Source organism: Pipistrellus hanaki, assembly GCF_964339955.1.
Source record: "Pipistrellus hanaki genome assembly, chromosome: 3".
Taxonomy (NCBI): Eukaryota; Metazoa; Chordata; class Mammalia; order Chiroptera; family Vespertilionidae; genus Pipistrellus; species Pipistrellus hanaki.
In genome coordinates, this window is record NC_140505.1 from 170,020,976 (window position 1) to 170,038,552 (window position 17,577).

Sequence of the window (17,577 nt, forward strand, 5' to 3'; positions counted from 1 at the left end):
GACAGTGATGAGCCTCTCCCATGGTGCTGGGACCTAAGGGCTGTGTATCTATGGGGATGAAAAACAAATGTAAAAGGGAAAGATCTATCGTGAGGGGTCACAGGAAATGTACTGGAATAATAACCTCATTTACCTTTTTAGAGAAAATGTAAATTCAATTTTCATTGACCTAATTGTCTTGTCATTGAAAAGTTATCTTGTGCTTCTTAAATCACCAGAAAAATACTCTACTGGTTGACCCATCCCATTTCTTACTCTCTACAGCTCTGTTTGTTCTCAGCTCATCTATCTAATACTTCATTAATTAGGCTTCCCTTTCTCACCCTACCTTTTGAATTGGTCTACTTATAATTCAAAATTCCTGGTATTTGCAGGAAACCAGAGTCAGATACTATTACCCTGCAACTCAGCATCTTTGAGCCTGACAAGCTCTGCCATTTCAGAAGAAAGAACTGTTGCTTGCATAGGTGAGAATCAGTGATCAATCTATAAAATCTATCTCAATCCTTAGGAATGCATTTTTAGTGATATTGTACTTTCTCTTTCCAGAGATTGGTCAACTTCGCCTGGTAAACGGAGGTGGTCGCTGTGCTGGGAGAGTAGAGGTCTATCATGAGGGCTCCTGGGGCACCATCTGCGATGACAACTGGGACCTGAAGGATGCCCATGTGGTGTGCAGACAGCTGGGCTGTGGAGCTGCCATTAATGCCACTGGTTCTGCTTATTTTGGGGAAGGAACAGGGCCCATCTTGCTGGATCAGGTAAACTGTAATGGAAAAGAAGCACGTATTTGGCAGTGCCCTTCACATGGCTGGGGACAGCACAATTGCAGGCATAAGGAGGATGCAGGAGCTATCTGCTCAGGTAAGTTCTGCACATAACTACTGAGTAAGGGCAAAGGATAATGGGGGGTATTAATCTGAAAGAATTTCCTGAAAAACTAGTACAGAGTAAATTGTGGTGAGAGTCAGGATCCCAGAAGTATATAGGTTTGATGAATTGGTGCTACCTTCTGTACAAGGTAGTATAAAGTTAGAAGGAGAAATTTTCAGAAATGAGCTTGCATATCAGGAAGCTGACAACAAAACTAATAATGAAAAGTTTATTTATAAATATACGTAGAGCTGGATGTTGAGTAAAGATTCAGTGCACCCCTTGATATTCACTGTATTAATAAAAATGTAGATTTAAGGGACAAGAAGAAATACATTAGCACTACATTCTACAGAGAAAAAGATAACTATCATGCCCAAGTAATTTTTCAAGATAACTATCATGCCCACCTAATTTGTCATAGGAGCAAAATTATCAGAAGAAATCACTGATCTTATTTTGTATATATGGCAAGCTTCAGAAACCATTGTGAAATATAAAAGGATACTCTGTTGTAATATATTGGGGAATATAGTACTATGATTAGTAACTCAGGGAAATAAAAAATTCTATATGCCAATAGTGCTATAGACATCAACCTCATTTAATGACACACATTTGGTAGAGAACATGTGCAACAAAATTGTGATGTGTCAGAAAGGGCACTATTTCATTTTAAGGTAATGTACACAAAATATTGGGTTTAGAATCTGAATATCTCATTAAATTCTAACTGTCAAGAATAGTTGCAGTTAGTTGCAAAAAAATGAATGGAATAAAATTCTTAAGGATAAAGTACAGTAACTCAGGTAGAAAGTCCAAACTATCTACACAAATAAAAGAGTAAGTTGCAAATTGACCATACCTTGGTGGCACCCAAACCAATAACCAATCAGGAGTGACTATTCCAATTAACTAAGGCGACCAGCCATCCCACTTTTGGTGGGACAGTCCTGATTTTTAAGAATTTGTCTCGAGTCATGCGGCTTTTTAAAAAAGTCCCAATTTTTGGAAAGAATCTTTTAAATCTTTTGGACTTTTTAAAATGCTACCGAATGCAGGAAAAATTGTTAAAAATCAAGTCTGTCCCTCCAAAAGCAGGATGTCTGGTCACCTTAATTTTAACCCAACAAAGATGGTGGGTTAATTTGCATATTCAGGAGTCAAACAGCCAGGAGCAGGGAGGAGCACTTGCGTTATAGCCATGGTGATGTCACAGGTGTTCCATACTGCCCCAGTCGTTCTGGGCACATGGGCAGCATAAGAAGGCAGAAAGGTCACTCCAGCCTGAGGGAAAAGGCAGTTCCAGCCAGAGCAAAGGCAGTGCCAGCAGCCAGGGGAAGGAAGGCCCATTTTTGCACAAATCTTCGTGCATTGGGCCTCTAGTGTAATTAATTAAAGATCAGAGCATTTTATTGAGATCTAGAAGTCAACTTAAAATCATTGGTGGCATTCTAGAGAGGTCCCTGAGAATAAAAACCAAGATTCTAAAAGCAGAAGATATAGAAAAAATACCATATTCTACTGAAATCTACTAAATGACTCCACGATTACAAAAAAATTACTACTAATTGACATAGTGTACTTAATTTTGTGGTTGTAAATCCTCCCCCAAGGATATTTTTCCATTGATTTTTATGGAGAGTGGAAGACAGAGGGAAAGACAGAGAAATTCAATGTGAGAGAAACACATTGATTGGTTTCCTCCTGCATGAACCCAACCAGGGCCTGGGCCAGGGAGGAACCTGCAACCAAGGTAAGCTCCCTTAATCATCCTCCAACTGGGACCCTTTGATCTGCAGGCCAATACTCTATCCACTGAGCCAAACCAAGTAGGGCTAATTTTTGAAGTCATTCTCACATCAGAGTAAACGGAAGGAGCCTTGTGAATATTCAGAGAAGATGTGAAATTACTCCCTCTGTATTTCACTCCAGAGTTCTTGGCTCTGAAACTGACCAGTGAAACCGGCAGAGAGACTTGTGCAGGACGTCTGGAACTTTTTTATAATGGAACATGGGGCAGCATTGGCAAGAGTAACATGTCGCCAATCACTGTGGATGTGGTATGCAGGCAGCTAGGCTGTGCAGACAAAGGGACCATCAGCCCTGCATCTGCCACTGAGACAATGTCCAGGTACATGTGGGTGGACAATGTTCAGTGTCCGAAAGGGACTGACACATTATGGGCGTGCCCATCATCTCCATGGAAGCAGAGACTGGCAAGCCCCTCAGAGGAGACCTGGATCACCTGTTCCAGTGAGTATTTTAAAATTCCATCCTGACTCATATGAAAATTCCATTCTGTGACTCCACTATGATCTTCTGAACCCATTAAGTAGGAATGAATAAACTCCAGTTAATACCTATTGTACCTGGAACGTAAAACTGGTTTTATTTAATTTGATCTGTAGATTTTCAAGACCAGAGATCATTTTATCATAGAAGATGTATATGCCCATGGACTTACTGAAATTCCAATTGCTTTTGCTGTGAACAAATGAGGAGCAGAGAATATGCGATTCACTATTTAACTACTGAATAGTCTACTTTACCTTTCCAATGTTTCCTTCAATATCATTTTGATGTACTAATATACAATGAAAAGTAGTCATAAAGACCAATCCTAAAGCATTTCTCATCTTATTAAGCTGAAAGAAATATTATACATACCTGGCAATCTCTCAAGTTCTTTTATAGTTGAGAAAATTTAACATTATGCAATGTTCACATTATTTATTGCACATTTTGTGACTCACACTACTGTTCTCATGTCCAATATGAAATATTTTGCTGAAAGGAAATGATAAAAGATACATTTTGTTAAAATATATCTTTTTAAATGTGCATTGAAAAGGCAACGTTTAAAAATAATCTTAAAAAGCATTTCATATATCTCTTTTCCCATGTGACCTCTGAGGAGTTTTTATCTTCTCATAAATGGCCTTGGTGTCTCTGATTTTTCAGGCAAGATAAGACTTCAAGAAGGAAACACTACCTGTGCTGGACGTGTGGAGGTCTGGCATGACGGTTCCTGGGGGACAGTGTGTGATGACTCCTGGAACCTTGACAGTGCTCAGGTGGTGTGTCGACAGCTGGGCTGTGGCTCAGCTTTGAAGGCACTCAAAGAGGCAGCATTTGGTATGGGGACTGGACCCATATGGCTCAGTGAAGTGAAGTGCAAAGGGAATGAGTCTTCCTTGTGGGATTGTCCTGCCAAATCCTGGGGGAACAGTGACTGTGGGCACAAGGAAGATGCTGCTGTGATGTGTTCAGGTGAGTCCCAGGATACAGGATTAAGCTTGGAACCTCAGGTAGCTTAGAAGGGGTGAGCCATCTAGTGCATCGTGTAAAGACTGGATGTGTCATCATAAGGATCAAGTGGGGAAAGAGTCCTAATGTTTCTGTGTGAAGAAATGATGAAAATATTTGTTGTTAATCATTGGCCTTCACCAAGGAAAAGCATATTACTCATCTGTGTTCCTGTGCAGAGGGAAGAGAACAACATCTTTTTAGGTCAGAAGCAATAGTTTGCTTGATTGAGAGGCACTCAAGGCACACGTAGAAAGTAAAAAAATTAATTCTTTTGATAAAAATCGATATTCCCTAACCCAAGAATTAGTACCACCACCAATCCAAATTTCTTGTTTGAATTTAGTTCTCTCCTTTTGTTCTGTCACCTCCCCCAGTCAGTCATCAAGTCCTGTTTGTTTTGTTTTTTTGTTTGTTTGTTTTGTTTTTTTCTAAGACTAAATTTATTGTGGTAACATTGATTAATAACGCTATATAAATTTTGAGTATACAGAAAATAAATATTTGTTCTATACGTTACTCTTAGAATTGAGTCCCCTTCTCTTTTCCTCCTACAGGCAACGCAACCAAAGAATCATCTAATGCCAAAGGTATTTATATCTTGAGGTTTCTGAGCATAGGACCAACTGTCTGCATTATTTAGAATTATTTTTGTGATGAGTCTTTAGGTTAGAAGTTCAGAGGATATGACACTTACTTCAATGATCCTGTATCTGACCTCAGAAAGGGAGAGTAATTAGGGACCCACTTCTTTTAGCTAAGACATTCTCATCTTCTGATGTTTATTTGCCCTTAGGAAATGCACTCCGGGTTGTATTTGGAGTCCTTGGGGTCATTGTGCTGATTGGTCTCATCGTGTTCTTCTTGCGGTCTCAAAAGGGAAGACAGTTACGACAACTTGCAGGTCTGAGCTAAATTATAGTTTTTCCAATGTTTTATGGGATAAAAACATTCTTGGGATTAAAAAAACATATAAAAATATTAAGTTCAAGAATCAAATAGCCAGAAAGATGAGCCTACAAGTTTCTTAAGCAGTTTTTCAAAAAGGGGGAACAAGATTTCAGAAAAGAAAGAGGGCTTAAGATTGTTTTTGATAACTCCTATACATCATCTATATATTTAACTGGGACATTATAGAATATCTAGTTTAGAATAAATATGCTTATTTAGTCAACATTAAATTCCTTTTTTTTGGGGGGGGGGTTGGAAGATTTATTTGCTTTTGCTACATACTTACTGCTGATTTTGCTGTTCTGTCAAGAAATGTGCCTATGATCTTATAATACTTACACGGATAACCAAAGGTTTTGTTTTTTTCTTTTTTTTGTTTTTGTTTTGTCTTCATGGGATTTCAAATCTAATGGAAGAGGTAGATATGTAGACAAATAAATTGCAGGGTAGTGTTTAAACAAAAAGTGCCACAGAGAAGAGAATAATTAACTGGAAGGGAAAGGGGAAAATAGGAGGCTTCTGTGAGGCATTTGAGATAAATTTTTAAAATAAGTGTTCAAAGGTGCATTCATAGGGGAAGGTAAAACAATTGTAGAGCAGCTTAAAGGATGCCTTGTTTGTTGTTTGTGGAGGAGGAATAAAACTTGAGCTCAAGGAGAGAAGCTACTGATAAGGCTGGAGGGAAGGGGGAAATCATGAAGTTCTGTATTCTGTGGTAAGAAGAAGAATAGTATCAAAGAGTGAAATAGTGAATCAGCCGTTTAAGAAAGTAGAAGAGTGAAATAGTGAATCAGCTTTTTAAGAAAGTTCAGGACAACAGGATGTATGAGGAGTTGAAGGATCACATTACTGACAAGGATAGCATTTTTAAATAGTTGGGATGAAAGATGAAAAATACTTTATAGTTAGAATGAAAGGAAGATAGATTTTAGCAAGGTTTTAGGAAATGCTCCAATGGATTCGAAAAAGCATCTGGCTGCCTTGGGGGGAAGAAACTAGGTTATTCTACAATGGCAATAACTTTAGCTTGGTAGTAGAATGGGATGGAAACAAGACAAGGGTATGAATAAAGATTGGGTATGTTTGCACTGCTAGGAAAAAGCACACAGAGGAGGGAAACTTTTGTTTTTTTCTGCTGATTTATAACTTAGGATGTCTATTGTCAGTTTCTTCAAGACAGAATTGTAACTACCAAATTCAATACCGGGAGATGAATTCTGGCCTGAAAGCAGACGATGTGGACATGCTACTCTCCTAAGGTGTGTGGTTCTTTACGGGTCAATAGCCCAGGGTCTCGGACCAGTACCTGCAATTGAGGCTGAGACAATCTACTTTGCACAGTAGTGGAAAGAAATCACCATTTATTAGTTGGAAACTTATGATGCATGTAATGAACTGAAAACCATTCTTAGATAACATGAAAATTGCAATCCTGGGTACACCTCTGACTAACAAATCTATATTATGGTACAAAGAACCATGAAGCAGAATATTATGACCTGGACCTCATTTTATTAAAACAAAAATATGCCAAAACTGGTTTCGCTCAGTGGATAGAGCATCGGCTTGTGGACTGGAAGGTCCCAGTTTAGATTCCAGTCAAGGACATGTACCTTGGTTGTAGGCACATCCCCATAGAGGCTGTGCAGATGGCATCTGATCAACATTTCTCTCTCATCGATATTTCTGACTCTCTCTCCCTGTCCCTTCCTCTCTGTAAAAAATCAATAAAATGTATTTTTAAAAAAGACAATATCTCTGAATCTCATTTACTTCCCAAAATATCATGATCCATTTTAATCTACGTATTTAATTGTCTTTATGTAGAAAACTTTAATGATACTAATTACACATTTGGTTAATTATCTTATCTCACCTATTGTGATTTATACCTAGGGAAGACCTGTTTCTTAAATTATATTCCTAAGCTTCATCCCCTATTGATCATTCTTGTCCTTCGCAATAGTCAACAGAGTTTTTCAGCTTTAGGTTACTCACATAAATTTATTTTTCTGTATTGTCAATTATCTTCCTTATTTCCTGTGAAATAAAATTGGATCACAGCATTGCATTAACATTCTATACACCTTGCTAACTTTACCAAGCCCCCATTTTAACTCAATATTATAATTTAATGTCATCTTTCTCTTTTCCCCTGTTTGTTTGTTCATGTCTTATTAAGACCACAACATCCAGAATCCTACTGAGAATGACAAGACATCTAAATTTTCTTTTGCCCACTTCCCCTTCTCAGGAGTTGCTTTTCCTTCCAATGCTCTAATGTTTAAAACATTAAAATCAAGATTTCTTTGTGCCTTACCCAGTAATTCTTCACAAACGTGATGCTGATTTTTCTTTATTCAGGATCCATGCCCCACTCATGTTTACTTTCTCATATCTTCAGTTGGAGAAAAGCTCTATGAACTGTGCTTCTGGTGAAATCCCGTTTCCTGGAGAATGCTCCTTTACTTTAACACTTGAAGCCTGGTGTATGGAATTGTGCACTGCTGGGGTCCCTCTGCCTATCCAGCACCCTCTAGCAATCCAAGACCCCTAAGGAGATGGTGGATTGCTGGTTTCAGCCTGATCCCCACAGTCCAGGCCAAGGGACCCCACCAGTACCCGAATCCATGCACTGGGCCTCTAGTATGCATATAAGATATTTGGTTTGGTTGACTTGTAAGCATGCGTATAACATAACCAATGGACACAGACACTATATGGGTTGAGGGCATGTGCCGGGGGTGGAGGAGCCAGGGGGAAGGTCAATAGGGGGGAAATGAGACATGTGTTCTACAATTTGTAATACTTTAAGCAATAAAAGATAAATAAAAAATTAAATTTTTAAAAAGATCTTTGTTTAATCTTTTCCTGCCCTTCCCCCATTCCACTTTACTCTGAGATTTATAAGTCTGTTCCATGTCTTCATGCCTAGGTGTTGAGAGTCTGCCTTCTAGTGGTCAGTGCACATCAGAACTACCAGTTGAATGGTTGAAAGTCAAATGTTCAAATGGTTGGACATTTAGCATACTAGCCTTTTATATATATATAGATAGGTCAATTTAAGAAGAAGGCCATCCTACATATCCTATCTGGTTTTTAATATATTCAACTTATGGAATACTTTAAAAACTATAACTCATTCCCATATCCATAGAGTTGTGGCCACATCCCATTTAATTTTCTATTTCTACTCAGCTGGTCTAAGATTCAAAGTTCTAAAGATAACTATTCATGACGGCAACTAACATAATTTCAGCTAAAGTTCAGGTCTGAGCAGTGGATCTTGACAGATCTTCATAAAAGTAATTTCCTTTGGCCAGAATGCACATTTTTAAAAACTCTCTTGATTCCTAGGTTATTGTAATGATGAGCCAGGACAAGTAACAGAAACATTATTAGAAGAAAATGAAGAAGGCCGGTCATGTCACCCTTACACCAATTAACATATTTGATGTTCGACATAGTGCTTAAAACTCTTATTTTATTCTAATGGTCTCTTAATAACTTGTGGGAATGCAGTGTACTTAAAAGCACTAGATAAATCTGAGCATTCTTAATATCTTTAGGCCAATGATGTATTATGTATATATACATGTTTTCCTAGTTCTTTCCAGACATAATCAAGTAAATCATTGTTAATAAAATGCAATAATATAGAATATGGAGTAGTAATTATTGAAGTAAAGGAAAAGACACCTAGTCTCTGGTGATAAAACATTATGAAGACAATGTCTTGCTTCTGTCTCAAAATAACTCTTGGAAGGCAGAACCCCAAGTCTTTTTTTTATTATTAATATTTTTTATTGATTTTTTACAGAGAGGAAGAGAGAGGGATAGAGAGTTAGAAACATCAATGAGAGAGAATCATCGATCAGCTGCCCCTTGCACACCCCCCAGTGGGGATTTTCCGGCAAGCTGCAGGCTGCAGCTCGGAGGAAAGGCTCCGCCATCTTAGCAGGAAAGGAGTAGCTTCTCTGAGGCCTGGAAAACCCACAGTGGAGAAGTCCATCCAGCAGCTGAGACGCCCGAACTGGCGCAGGCGCGTGGATTCAAAGGAGTTCGTCGGTCACCCACGGAAAGGTCAGAGTTTGCGGTAATAGCCTGAGGGATCGCGGTCCCGCGGCGCAGGCAGCTGCTGAAGCCGGGGAGCTCCGGCCCCGCCTCCACGGAGCGCCGCACTACCGCCTGCAGAGCTGAGCCTAAAGAAGGCTGCAGCGACACCTAGTGCTGAGTTTGACGTAATCCTCCCCAGAAGCGGGATTTAAAAAAAAAAAAAAAAAAAACGCCAGGGTGCACGGGACAGAGTGTTAAGAATCGCGGCTGTCCTGCCAAGGGCGGAACATCTGGACACCCTGGCGCCTGATCCCCTTCACGCCCTAGCTTCGGAATACTAGGGAAGGACTGCCTAGTTGGGCATATCCAGGGAAATTGCAGGGGGAAATTGCCTCCCTGGAAACAAGGGATCGGAGCCAGAAGGGACAGTCTGGGAGCCAGCTGGCACCCTGCCAGCTAGAGCCATAGAGAAAGAAGGCCAGAGCAACCAAAAAGACTGGGAGGTCAAACCGAAAACACTGACACCTAAGAGCTGAATTATAAACTGCCCTTTTTTTTTTTCTTTTTTCTTTTAATTAATCAAAAATAAATGGACACAAATAACTAAGATATAGCCTACTTAAAATTAAGGATTACCTTACAAAACTGAGGTGCAGTGTAATGCTGGGAACTGCAAGACTGTCTGGTCCGAGAATCAGGAGTGCCAAATACATTAACTGAGGAAGTGAATGACCACTACTGGTCATTTTTATGCTAATTTTACTATTCTTTATTTTATTTTCATTTTTTACATCTTTTATTTAATTTTCATTTTTTATATCTTTTACTTAAGAAACAATTTTTTTTCTTTTTTCCTTACTTGATTTTACCTTTTCAATTATTACATTTTTCAATCTCTATCATCACTATTACTACTGCTATTTTGCAATTTTTGTTTCTTTTAATTTCTTTTTTTTTTCTTTTTTTTCTCTCTCCAGTACCATTTTATTATTATTTTTTTTATTTTACATTGGGAGTAACCTTCATTCTATTTTAATCTCTACTATAGCATCATTCAACCCTATCTCAACTCAACCTATACACCATCACTCTCTTATTAAACTTTACCCTTTAGTCTACAGTTTATCCTATCCCTTTCCTGCTTTAGTTTTTCCTTTATTCTTTCTGTATACCCCCAGCTAAAGCTCTCACTATACTTATAGACCTAAGTTCCAACCCCTGATCCAAGTGTATAAATACCAAGCTCTTCACTATATTAACTAGTTAAAAAAAAAAATCTGTTCTCCTCTCTATCCTTTTCGCATTGTTTGTGTGAAGGTTGATTATTGTGAATTTTTATGCTTTTTAGTGAAATTGTTATGCTTATTCCTGTATGGTTATTGTTGCTTTGTATTTTTTTTTTAATCCTCTGGTTTTGTTTGTTTCTTTTACTTCTGTATATCATAGCCTTACCTAATAATAGTGGATATTGTAATTTGTAATAATCTCTAAGTATTGTTACTGGCATTGGCTGGGTTCAGAGGTTGTTCTATGGCATTTTTCTCCACATATATATAGTTTGTTTCCCATTTCTCTTTTAATTTGCTTCTTCTCTCTCTTTCTCTCTCTCTCTCTCTCTCTCTCTCTCTCCTTTTTTGCCCTGTTTTCCAACTTTATTTTGTCATTACTTTTTTTTCTTCTTCTTCTTTTTCTATCTCTTTATCCCTCTTTTTTTAATTTACTTAATTTTTTTTAATTTTAATTTTAATTTTTCTTTTAATTTCTCTTTATTTTATTTTTACCTTTCTTCCTTCTCTCCTATCCCCTAAGTTGCCTTTCTCTAGTGGTCACCTTTATTAGAGGTTATTAATATTGTAAATACATTCCCGTTAAGTGCCTCTTGTGTTGTACCTGGTAGTGTTGTATTTTGTACCTCAAAATCAACGCAGGAGAAGGAATACCACATAACCAGACATCCTGAAAAGAGAGGCCATGGGGAGACAAAAACATAGTCCGCACGTGAAAGAAAAGCAGGCATCACCAGAAAAGGAAGTAAACGAGTCAGACGTAAGCAGCCTACCAGAGCAAGAATTCAGAGTAATGATCATAGGATGGCTAAAAAGAATGGAAGAGAAATTTGACAATAGCCAAGAAGAAATGAGGAAGAACCATGAGGAAATGAAGAAGAGCCATGAGGAACTGAAGAAGAACCAAGAAGAAATGAAAAATGACATCGCTACCATGAAGAACTCAATAGAAAGCATCAAGAGTAGACTAGATGAAGCAGAGGACTGCATCAGTGAGCTAGAAGATAAGATGGAAAAAAATACCCAAGTGAGCAACTTCTAGAAAAAAAAGATTCAAAAGCAGGAGGAGAGCCTACAGGAGGTTTGGGACAATACAAAACAAAATAATATTCAAATAATAGGGGTTCCAGAAGGAAAGGAAACTGAGGTAGACATGGAAAAAGTATTTCAAGAAATAATGACAGAAAACTTTCCTGAAATAGAGAAGAAAAAACCCACACAAATCCAAGATGCTCGCAGAGTCCCAAGCAAAATGAATCCCAGAAGACAGACTCCAAGGCACATTATAATTAAATTGGCAAACAACAACGACAAAGTAAGAATCTTAAAAGCAGCCAGAGAGACAGAAAGTTACATACAAAGGAACCCCCATCAGACTAGCAACTGATTTCTCAACAGAAACTTATCAGGCCAGAAGGGAATGGGATGAAATATACAAAGTCATGCAAAGGAAGGGTCTGAATCCAAGAATACTGTACCCAGCAAGGCTATCAATCAAAATTGAAGGGGAAATCAGGAGCTTCACAGACAAAAAAAGACTGAAGGAATTTATCTCCACCAAACCAGCAATGCAAGAAATGCTAAAGGGTCTACTGTAAAAATAAAGAAATAAGAAGTGATGAAGGAACACGGGTATAGAATAAAAATGGCGTCGAATGAGTACCTATCAATAATAACCTTAAATGTAAATGGATTAAATGCTCCAATAAAAAGACATAGGGTAACAGATTGGATAAGAAAACAATACCCATACATCTGTTGTCTACAAGAAACCCACCTCAGAAAATGAGATGCACAGAGACTGAGGGTGAAGGGATGGAAAAAAGTTTTCCAGGCAAATGGAAATGAAAAAAAAGCTGGGGTAGCAATACTTATATCTGACAAATTAGATCTCAGAGTGAAGGACATAATAAGAGATAATGAAGGCCACTTCATAATAATAAAGGGAACAATCCAACAAGAAGAAATAACCCTGGTAAATATATATGCACCCAATACAGGAGCAACCAAATACATTAAAAACTGCTGGAGGACATTAAGGGAGAGATTAATAGCAATACAATCATAGTAGGAGATTTTAATACCCCACTGTCACCCTTCGACAAATCATCTAAACAAAAAATCAGCAAAGAAATATCAATCAGAAATGACTCACTAGACCACATGGAATTAATTGACATCTTCAGGACACTCCACCCCAAAGCCACAGAATATACATTCTTCTCAAGTGCACATGGGACATTCTCAAAGATAGACCACATTTTGGGACATAGGCAAAGTCTCTGAAAATTCAAGGAGATAGAAATCATATCAAGTATCTTCTCAGACCATAATGGCATAAAACTGGAAATTAACTACAATAAAAATAATCCAAAGAAATCAAACACATGGAGACTAAACAGCATGCTATTAAACAAGGACTGGGTTACCAGAGAAATCAAGGAAGAAATTAAAAACATCCTGGAAACAAATGACAATGAAAACACAACAATCCAAAATCTATGGGACACAGCAAAAGCAGTTTTGAGAGGGAAGTTCATATCCTTACAAGCCTATTGCAAAAAACTAGAAAAAAGTATAACACATGATCTAACTCTACAACTCAAAGAGTTAGAAAAAGAGCAACAAGAAAAGCCCAGTGTAAGTAGAAGGAAGGAAATAACAAAAATCAGAGCACAGATAAACGACATAGAGACCAAAGAAACAATAAGATCAACAAAACCAAGAGCTGGTTCTTTGAAAGGATAAACAAGATGGATGGACCTCTAGCCAGACTAACCAAGAAACAAAGAGAGAGGACCCAAATAAACAAAATCAGAAATGAAAGAGGTGAAATAACAACAGACCCCACCGAAATACAACAGATTGTTACAAAATACTACCAACAACTCTATTCCAACAAACTGAACAACCTGGAGGAAATGGACATATTCCTAGAAAAATACAAACTTCCAAAATTCAATCAGGAAGAATCTAAAAATCTCAATAGACCAATGTCTTGGGAAGAAATTGAAATAGTCATCAAAAAGCTTCCAGCAAACAAAAGACCAGGGCCAGATGGCTTGACAGGAGAGTTTTACCAAACATTCAAGAAAGAACTAAAACCTATCCTCCTCAGACTATTCCAAAAAATCCAACAGGAAGGAACACTTCCAAACTCCTTCTATGAAGCCAGCATCACCCTAATACCAAAACCAGATAAAGACAACTCAATGAAAGAGAATTACAGGCCAATATCCCTCATGAACATAGATGCCAAAATCCTCAACAAAATTCTAGCAAATTGACTCCAGAAGAACATCACAAAGATCATACACCATGACCAAGTAGGATTTATTCTAGGAATGCAAGGATGGTACAATATCCGCAAATCAATAAATGTGATACATCACATAAACAAATTGAAAGATAAAAATCATATAGTCATATTGATTGATGCAGAAAAAGCATTTGACAAAATCCAACACCCTTTCCTGATAAAAACTCTTAACAAGGGGGGAGTACAAGGATCATACCTCAACATAATAAAAGCCATATATGATAAACCCACAGCCAACATTATACTCAATGGGCAAAAACTAAAACCATTCCCTCTAAGAACAGGAACAAGACAGGGATGCCCACTCTCGCCACTCCTGTTTGACATAGTTCTGGAAGTACTAGCCATTGCAATTAGACAAGAGGAGGAAATAAAAGGCATCCAAATTGGAAAAGAAGAAGTAAAGTTATCCTTATTTGCAGATGACATGATATTGTACATAAAAAACCCAAAAGACTCCATTAAAAAACTAATTGACTTAATAAATGAATTTGGCAACGTAGCAGGATACAAAATTAATGCCAAGAAATCCATGGCATTTCTATACACCAACAGTTAAACTACAGAAACAGAGACTAAAAAAGCAATTCCATTTACCATCGTACCAAAAAAACTAAGATACCTAGGAATAAATTTAACTAAGGAAGTAAAGGACCTATATACATTAAACTACACGGCACTGAAAAAAGAGATAGAGGAAGATGTAAGGAGATGGAAGAACATACCATGTTCATGGATTGGTAGAATCAACATCATGAAAATGTCCACACTTCCTAAAGCAATCTATAGGTTCAATGCACTCCCCATTAAAATACCAATGGCATATTTCACTGACCTAGAAAGAACTATCCAAAAGTTTATTTGGAACAATAAAAGACCCCGAATAGCCACAGCAATCCTGAGAAAGAAGGATAAAGTAGGAGGGATCTCAATACCAGACTTCAAACTGTATTACAAAGCCACTGTTCTCAAAACAGCCTGGTACTGGCACAAGAACAGACATATAGATCAATGGAATAGAATTGAGAACCTAGATATCAACCCAGATCACTATGCTCAATTAATAGAGGCACGAATATACTATGGAGTCAAGACAGTTTCTTCAATAAATGGTGTTGGGAAAAGTGGGCAGACACATGCAAAAGAATGAAACTAGATCACCAACTTACACCATATACAAAAATAAACTCAAAATGGATGCAGGACTTAAACATCAGATGGGAAACCATAAAAATACTAGAAGCAGCCACAGGCAGCAAAATCTCAGACGTATGCCAAAAGAACTTCTTCACTGATACTGCCCCTAGGGCAATGGAAGCTAAAGAGAAAATAAACAAATGGGACTACATCAAAGTAAAAAGCTTTTTTACAGCAAAAGAAACCATCAACAAAACAACAAGAAAGCCCATGGTGTGGGAGAACATATTTGCAAATAATACCACTGATAAAGGTTTAATCTCCAACATCTACAGACAGCTGATACAACTAAACAAAAGGAAGGTGAATGATCCAATTAAGAAATGGGCAATGGACCTAAATAGAATATTTTCAAAAGAAGACAGAAGGAAGGCCAAAAGGCACATGAAAACATGCTCAAAGTCACTAATTATCCGAGAGATGCAAATCAAAACAACAATGCGGTACCATCTCACACCTGTCAGAATGGCCAACATCAACAAATCAACAAACGACAAGTGTTGGCGAGGTTGCGGAGAAAAAGGAACCCTCGTGCACTGCTGGTGGGAATGCAGACTGGTGCAACCACTGTGGAGAACAGTGTGGAGTTTTCTCAAAAAACTGAAAATGGAACTCCCATTTGATCCAGTAATCCCACTCCTAGGAATATATCCCAAGAAACTAGAAACACCAATCAGAAAGGATATATGCACCCCTATGTTCATAGCAGCACAATCTACAATAGCCAGAATTTGGAAACAGCCTAGGTGCCCTTCAGCAGATGATTGGATCCAAAAACCATGGTACATCTACACAATGGAATACTATGCTGCCATAAAAAAGAAGGAATTCTCATCATTTGCAGCAACCTGGATGGAATTGGAGAACATCATGCTGAGTGAAATAAGCCAATCAATGAAAGAGAAACACCACATGACCTCACTCATTTGTGGATAATAAAGATCATTATAAACTGATGAACCAAAAGATAGATATAGAGACAGTAAAGCAACAAGCAGATTGTCAAATTTCAGCGGGGAGGGGAGGAGGATCTGGGGGAGATAATACATCAACTGAAGGACTTGTATACATGCATAAAAGTACAACCAATGGACAAAAAACAATGGGGAGGGAGGGGATGTGTGGGAAGGAGGGAGGGGGGCAAAAAGAAAGAAATCAAAATATGTAAAATAAATAAATAAATAAATATTGTTCTTTTAATATATATAATCAACCAAAGGACTTGTATGCATGCATATAAGCCTAAAAATGGACGCAGACACCATTGGGGTGAGGGCATGAGTGTGTATGTGGGGGGAGCAATAGAGGGATAAGGACACATATGTAACACTTTAGTCAATAAAGAAAAAGAAGGAGTCCACAATACACTGGGGACTCATGGGTGTTCACAGCTTTTCTCCCATGTTGCAACACACTTGGAAGAAGGCAGCCTGGTTCTCTTTTTCTCCCTTGAGACTTTGTCTCTCTTTTCCTCTACAAAGGTGCCAATTTCAAGTCTCAAAGGTCAGGGGCACTGACCTCTTTTCCCTTACATTGTCAAGTAAGAAAATGACAACAGCCAATAAAACAACAGCTACCTGGTGTGAATGAATCAAAATTATACATATTCTTTTTATGAAAAGGCAGAAAAATACAATATTGCTTTTGATGTGGTGCAGAATTTTAGAAATTAGTTAATGTGCGCTATAAGATTAAAAAAAAAAAGATGGAAAATTACTAGTCTAAAACAAAGAGCGGGAATTTGAAATATTCAATTCAACAACATAATATGAGGTAATATTTTCCCTTCAATTTTTGTAGATGTATAGTGAAGCTTTCTCAATTTCCTTTCGTTGTTTTATGCCCTGTATTAAAGCAAATATGAGTATAAAAACACTTTTTTTGTTTATTTTGGGGGGGGGGGGTGTCATGCCCATTATATTTTATTTTTTTACATTTTAAAATGTATCTTTATTGATGAAAATATTACAGATGTACCCTTCCCTCCTCCCCTGCCTCCTTTAACTTCTTGTTTACTGCTAACAGCTTTTAATGGTTGGCTCCACCCCTCACGCTTTTAATGATTCCCCTTTTTGAGCTGACTCCGCCTCCTTGTACAGCCCTCTGTGTTTTTGTGGAAGCGAGATGAATTTTAGAATTCATATTGGTCTTCCTCTTTAGGAGTACCTTTCTAAGGAATAATACAAGAAGATTTAGAAATCATAAGGCTGGAATGGACAAACTCAGAATGGTGTCACTTGAAAGCTCTGCATCTCCTGGTAAAGCTTCTTATTTATTCTACTTTTTCTTTTTTTCATGGAATATAACATTATTCTAATATTCAATTGGTCTGATTTAATAGTGATTTCCGATAAGGAATTGGAAAAATGGCACAAGCACATAAGGCACCACTTGTTTCACAAGAATCCTAAATTTTTTAAAAAATATATATTTTATTGATTTTTTTACAGAGAAGAAGGGGGAGGGATAGAAAGTTATAAACAGCAATGAGAGAGAAACATCCATCAGTTGCCTCCTGCACACACTCTACTGGGGATGTGCCCACAATCAAGGTACATGCCCTTGACCAGAATTGAAACTGGGGCC

General features: G+C 37.8%; 1 protein-coding gene across 1 annotated transcript in view; it reads left to right on the forward strand.

Annotated features, from left to right (window-relative positions):
• LOC311619772 (uncharacterized protein) overlaps positions 1-6,880 on the forward strand; it is a 101,987-nt gene extending 95,107 nt beyond the window's left edge. The window contains 7 exon segments of the mRNA XM_084878294.1: positions 375-467; positions 550-864; positions 2,809-3,129; positions 3,838-4,146; positions 4,740-4,772; positions 4,979-5,086; positions 6,300-6,880. Of these exon segments, the coding sequence (XP_084734420.1) occupies positions 375-467; positions 550-864; positions 2,809-3,129; positions 3,838-4,146; positions 4,740-4,772; positions 4,979-5,086; positions 6,300-6,391 (1,271 nt within the window). The 3' untranslated portion in view covers positions 6,392-6,880.
• Positions 6,881-17,577: the final 10,697 nt, after the last annotated feature.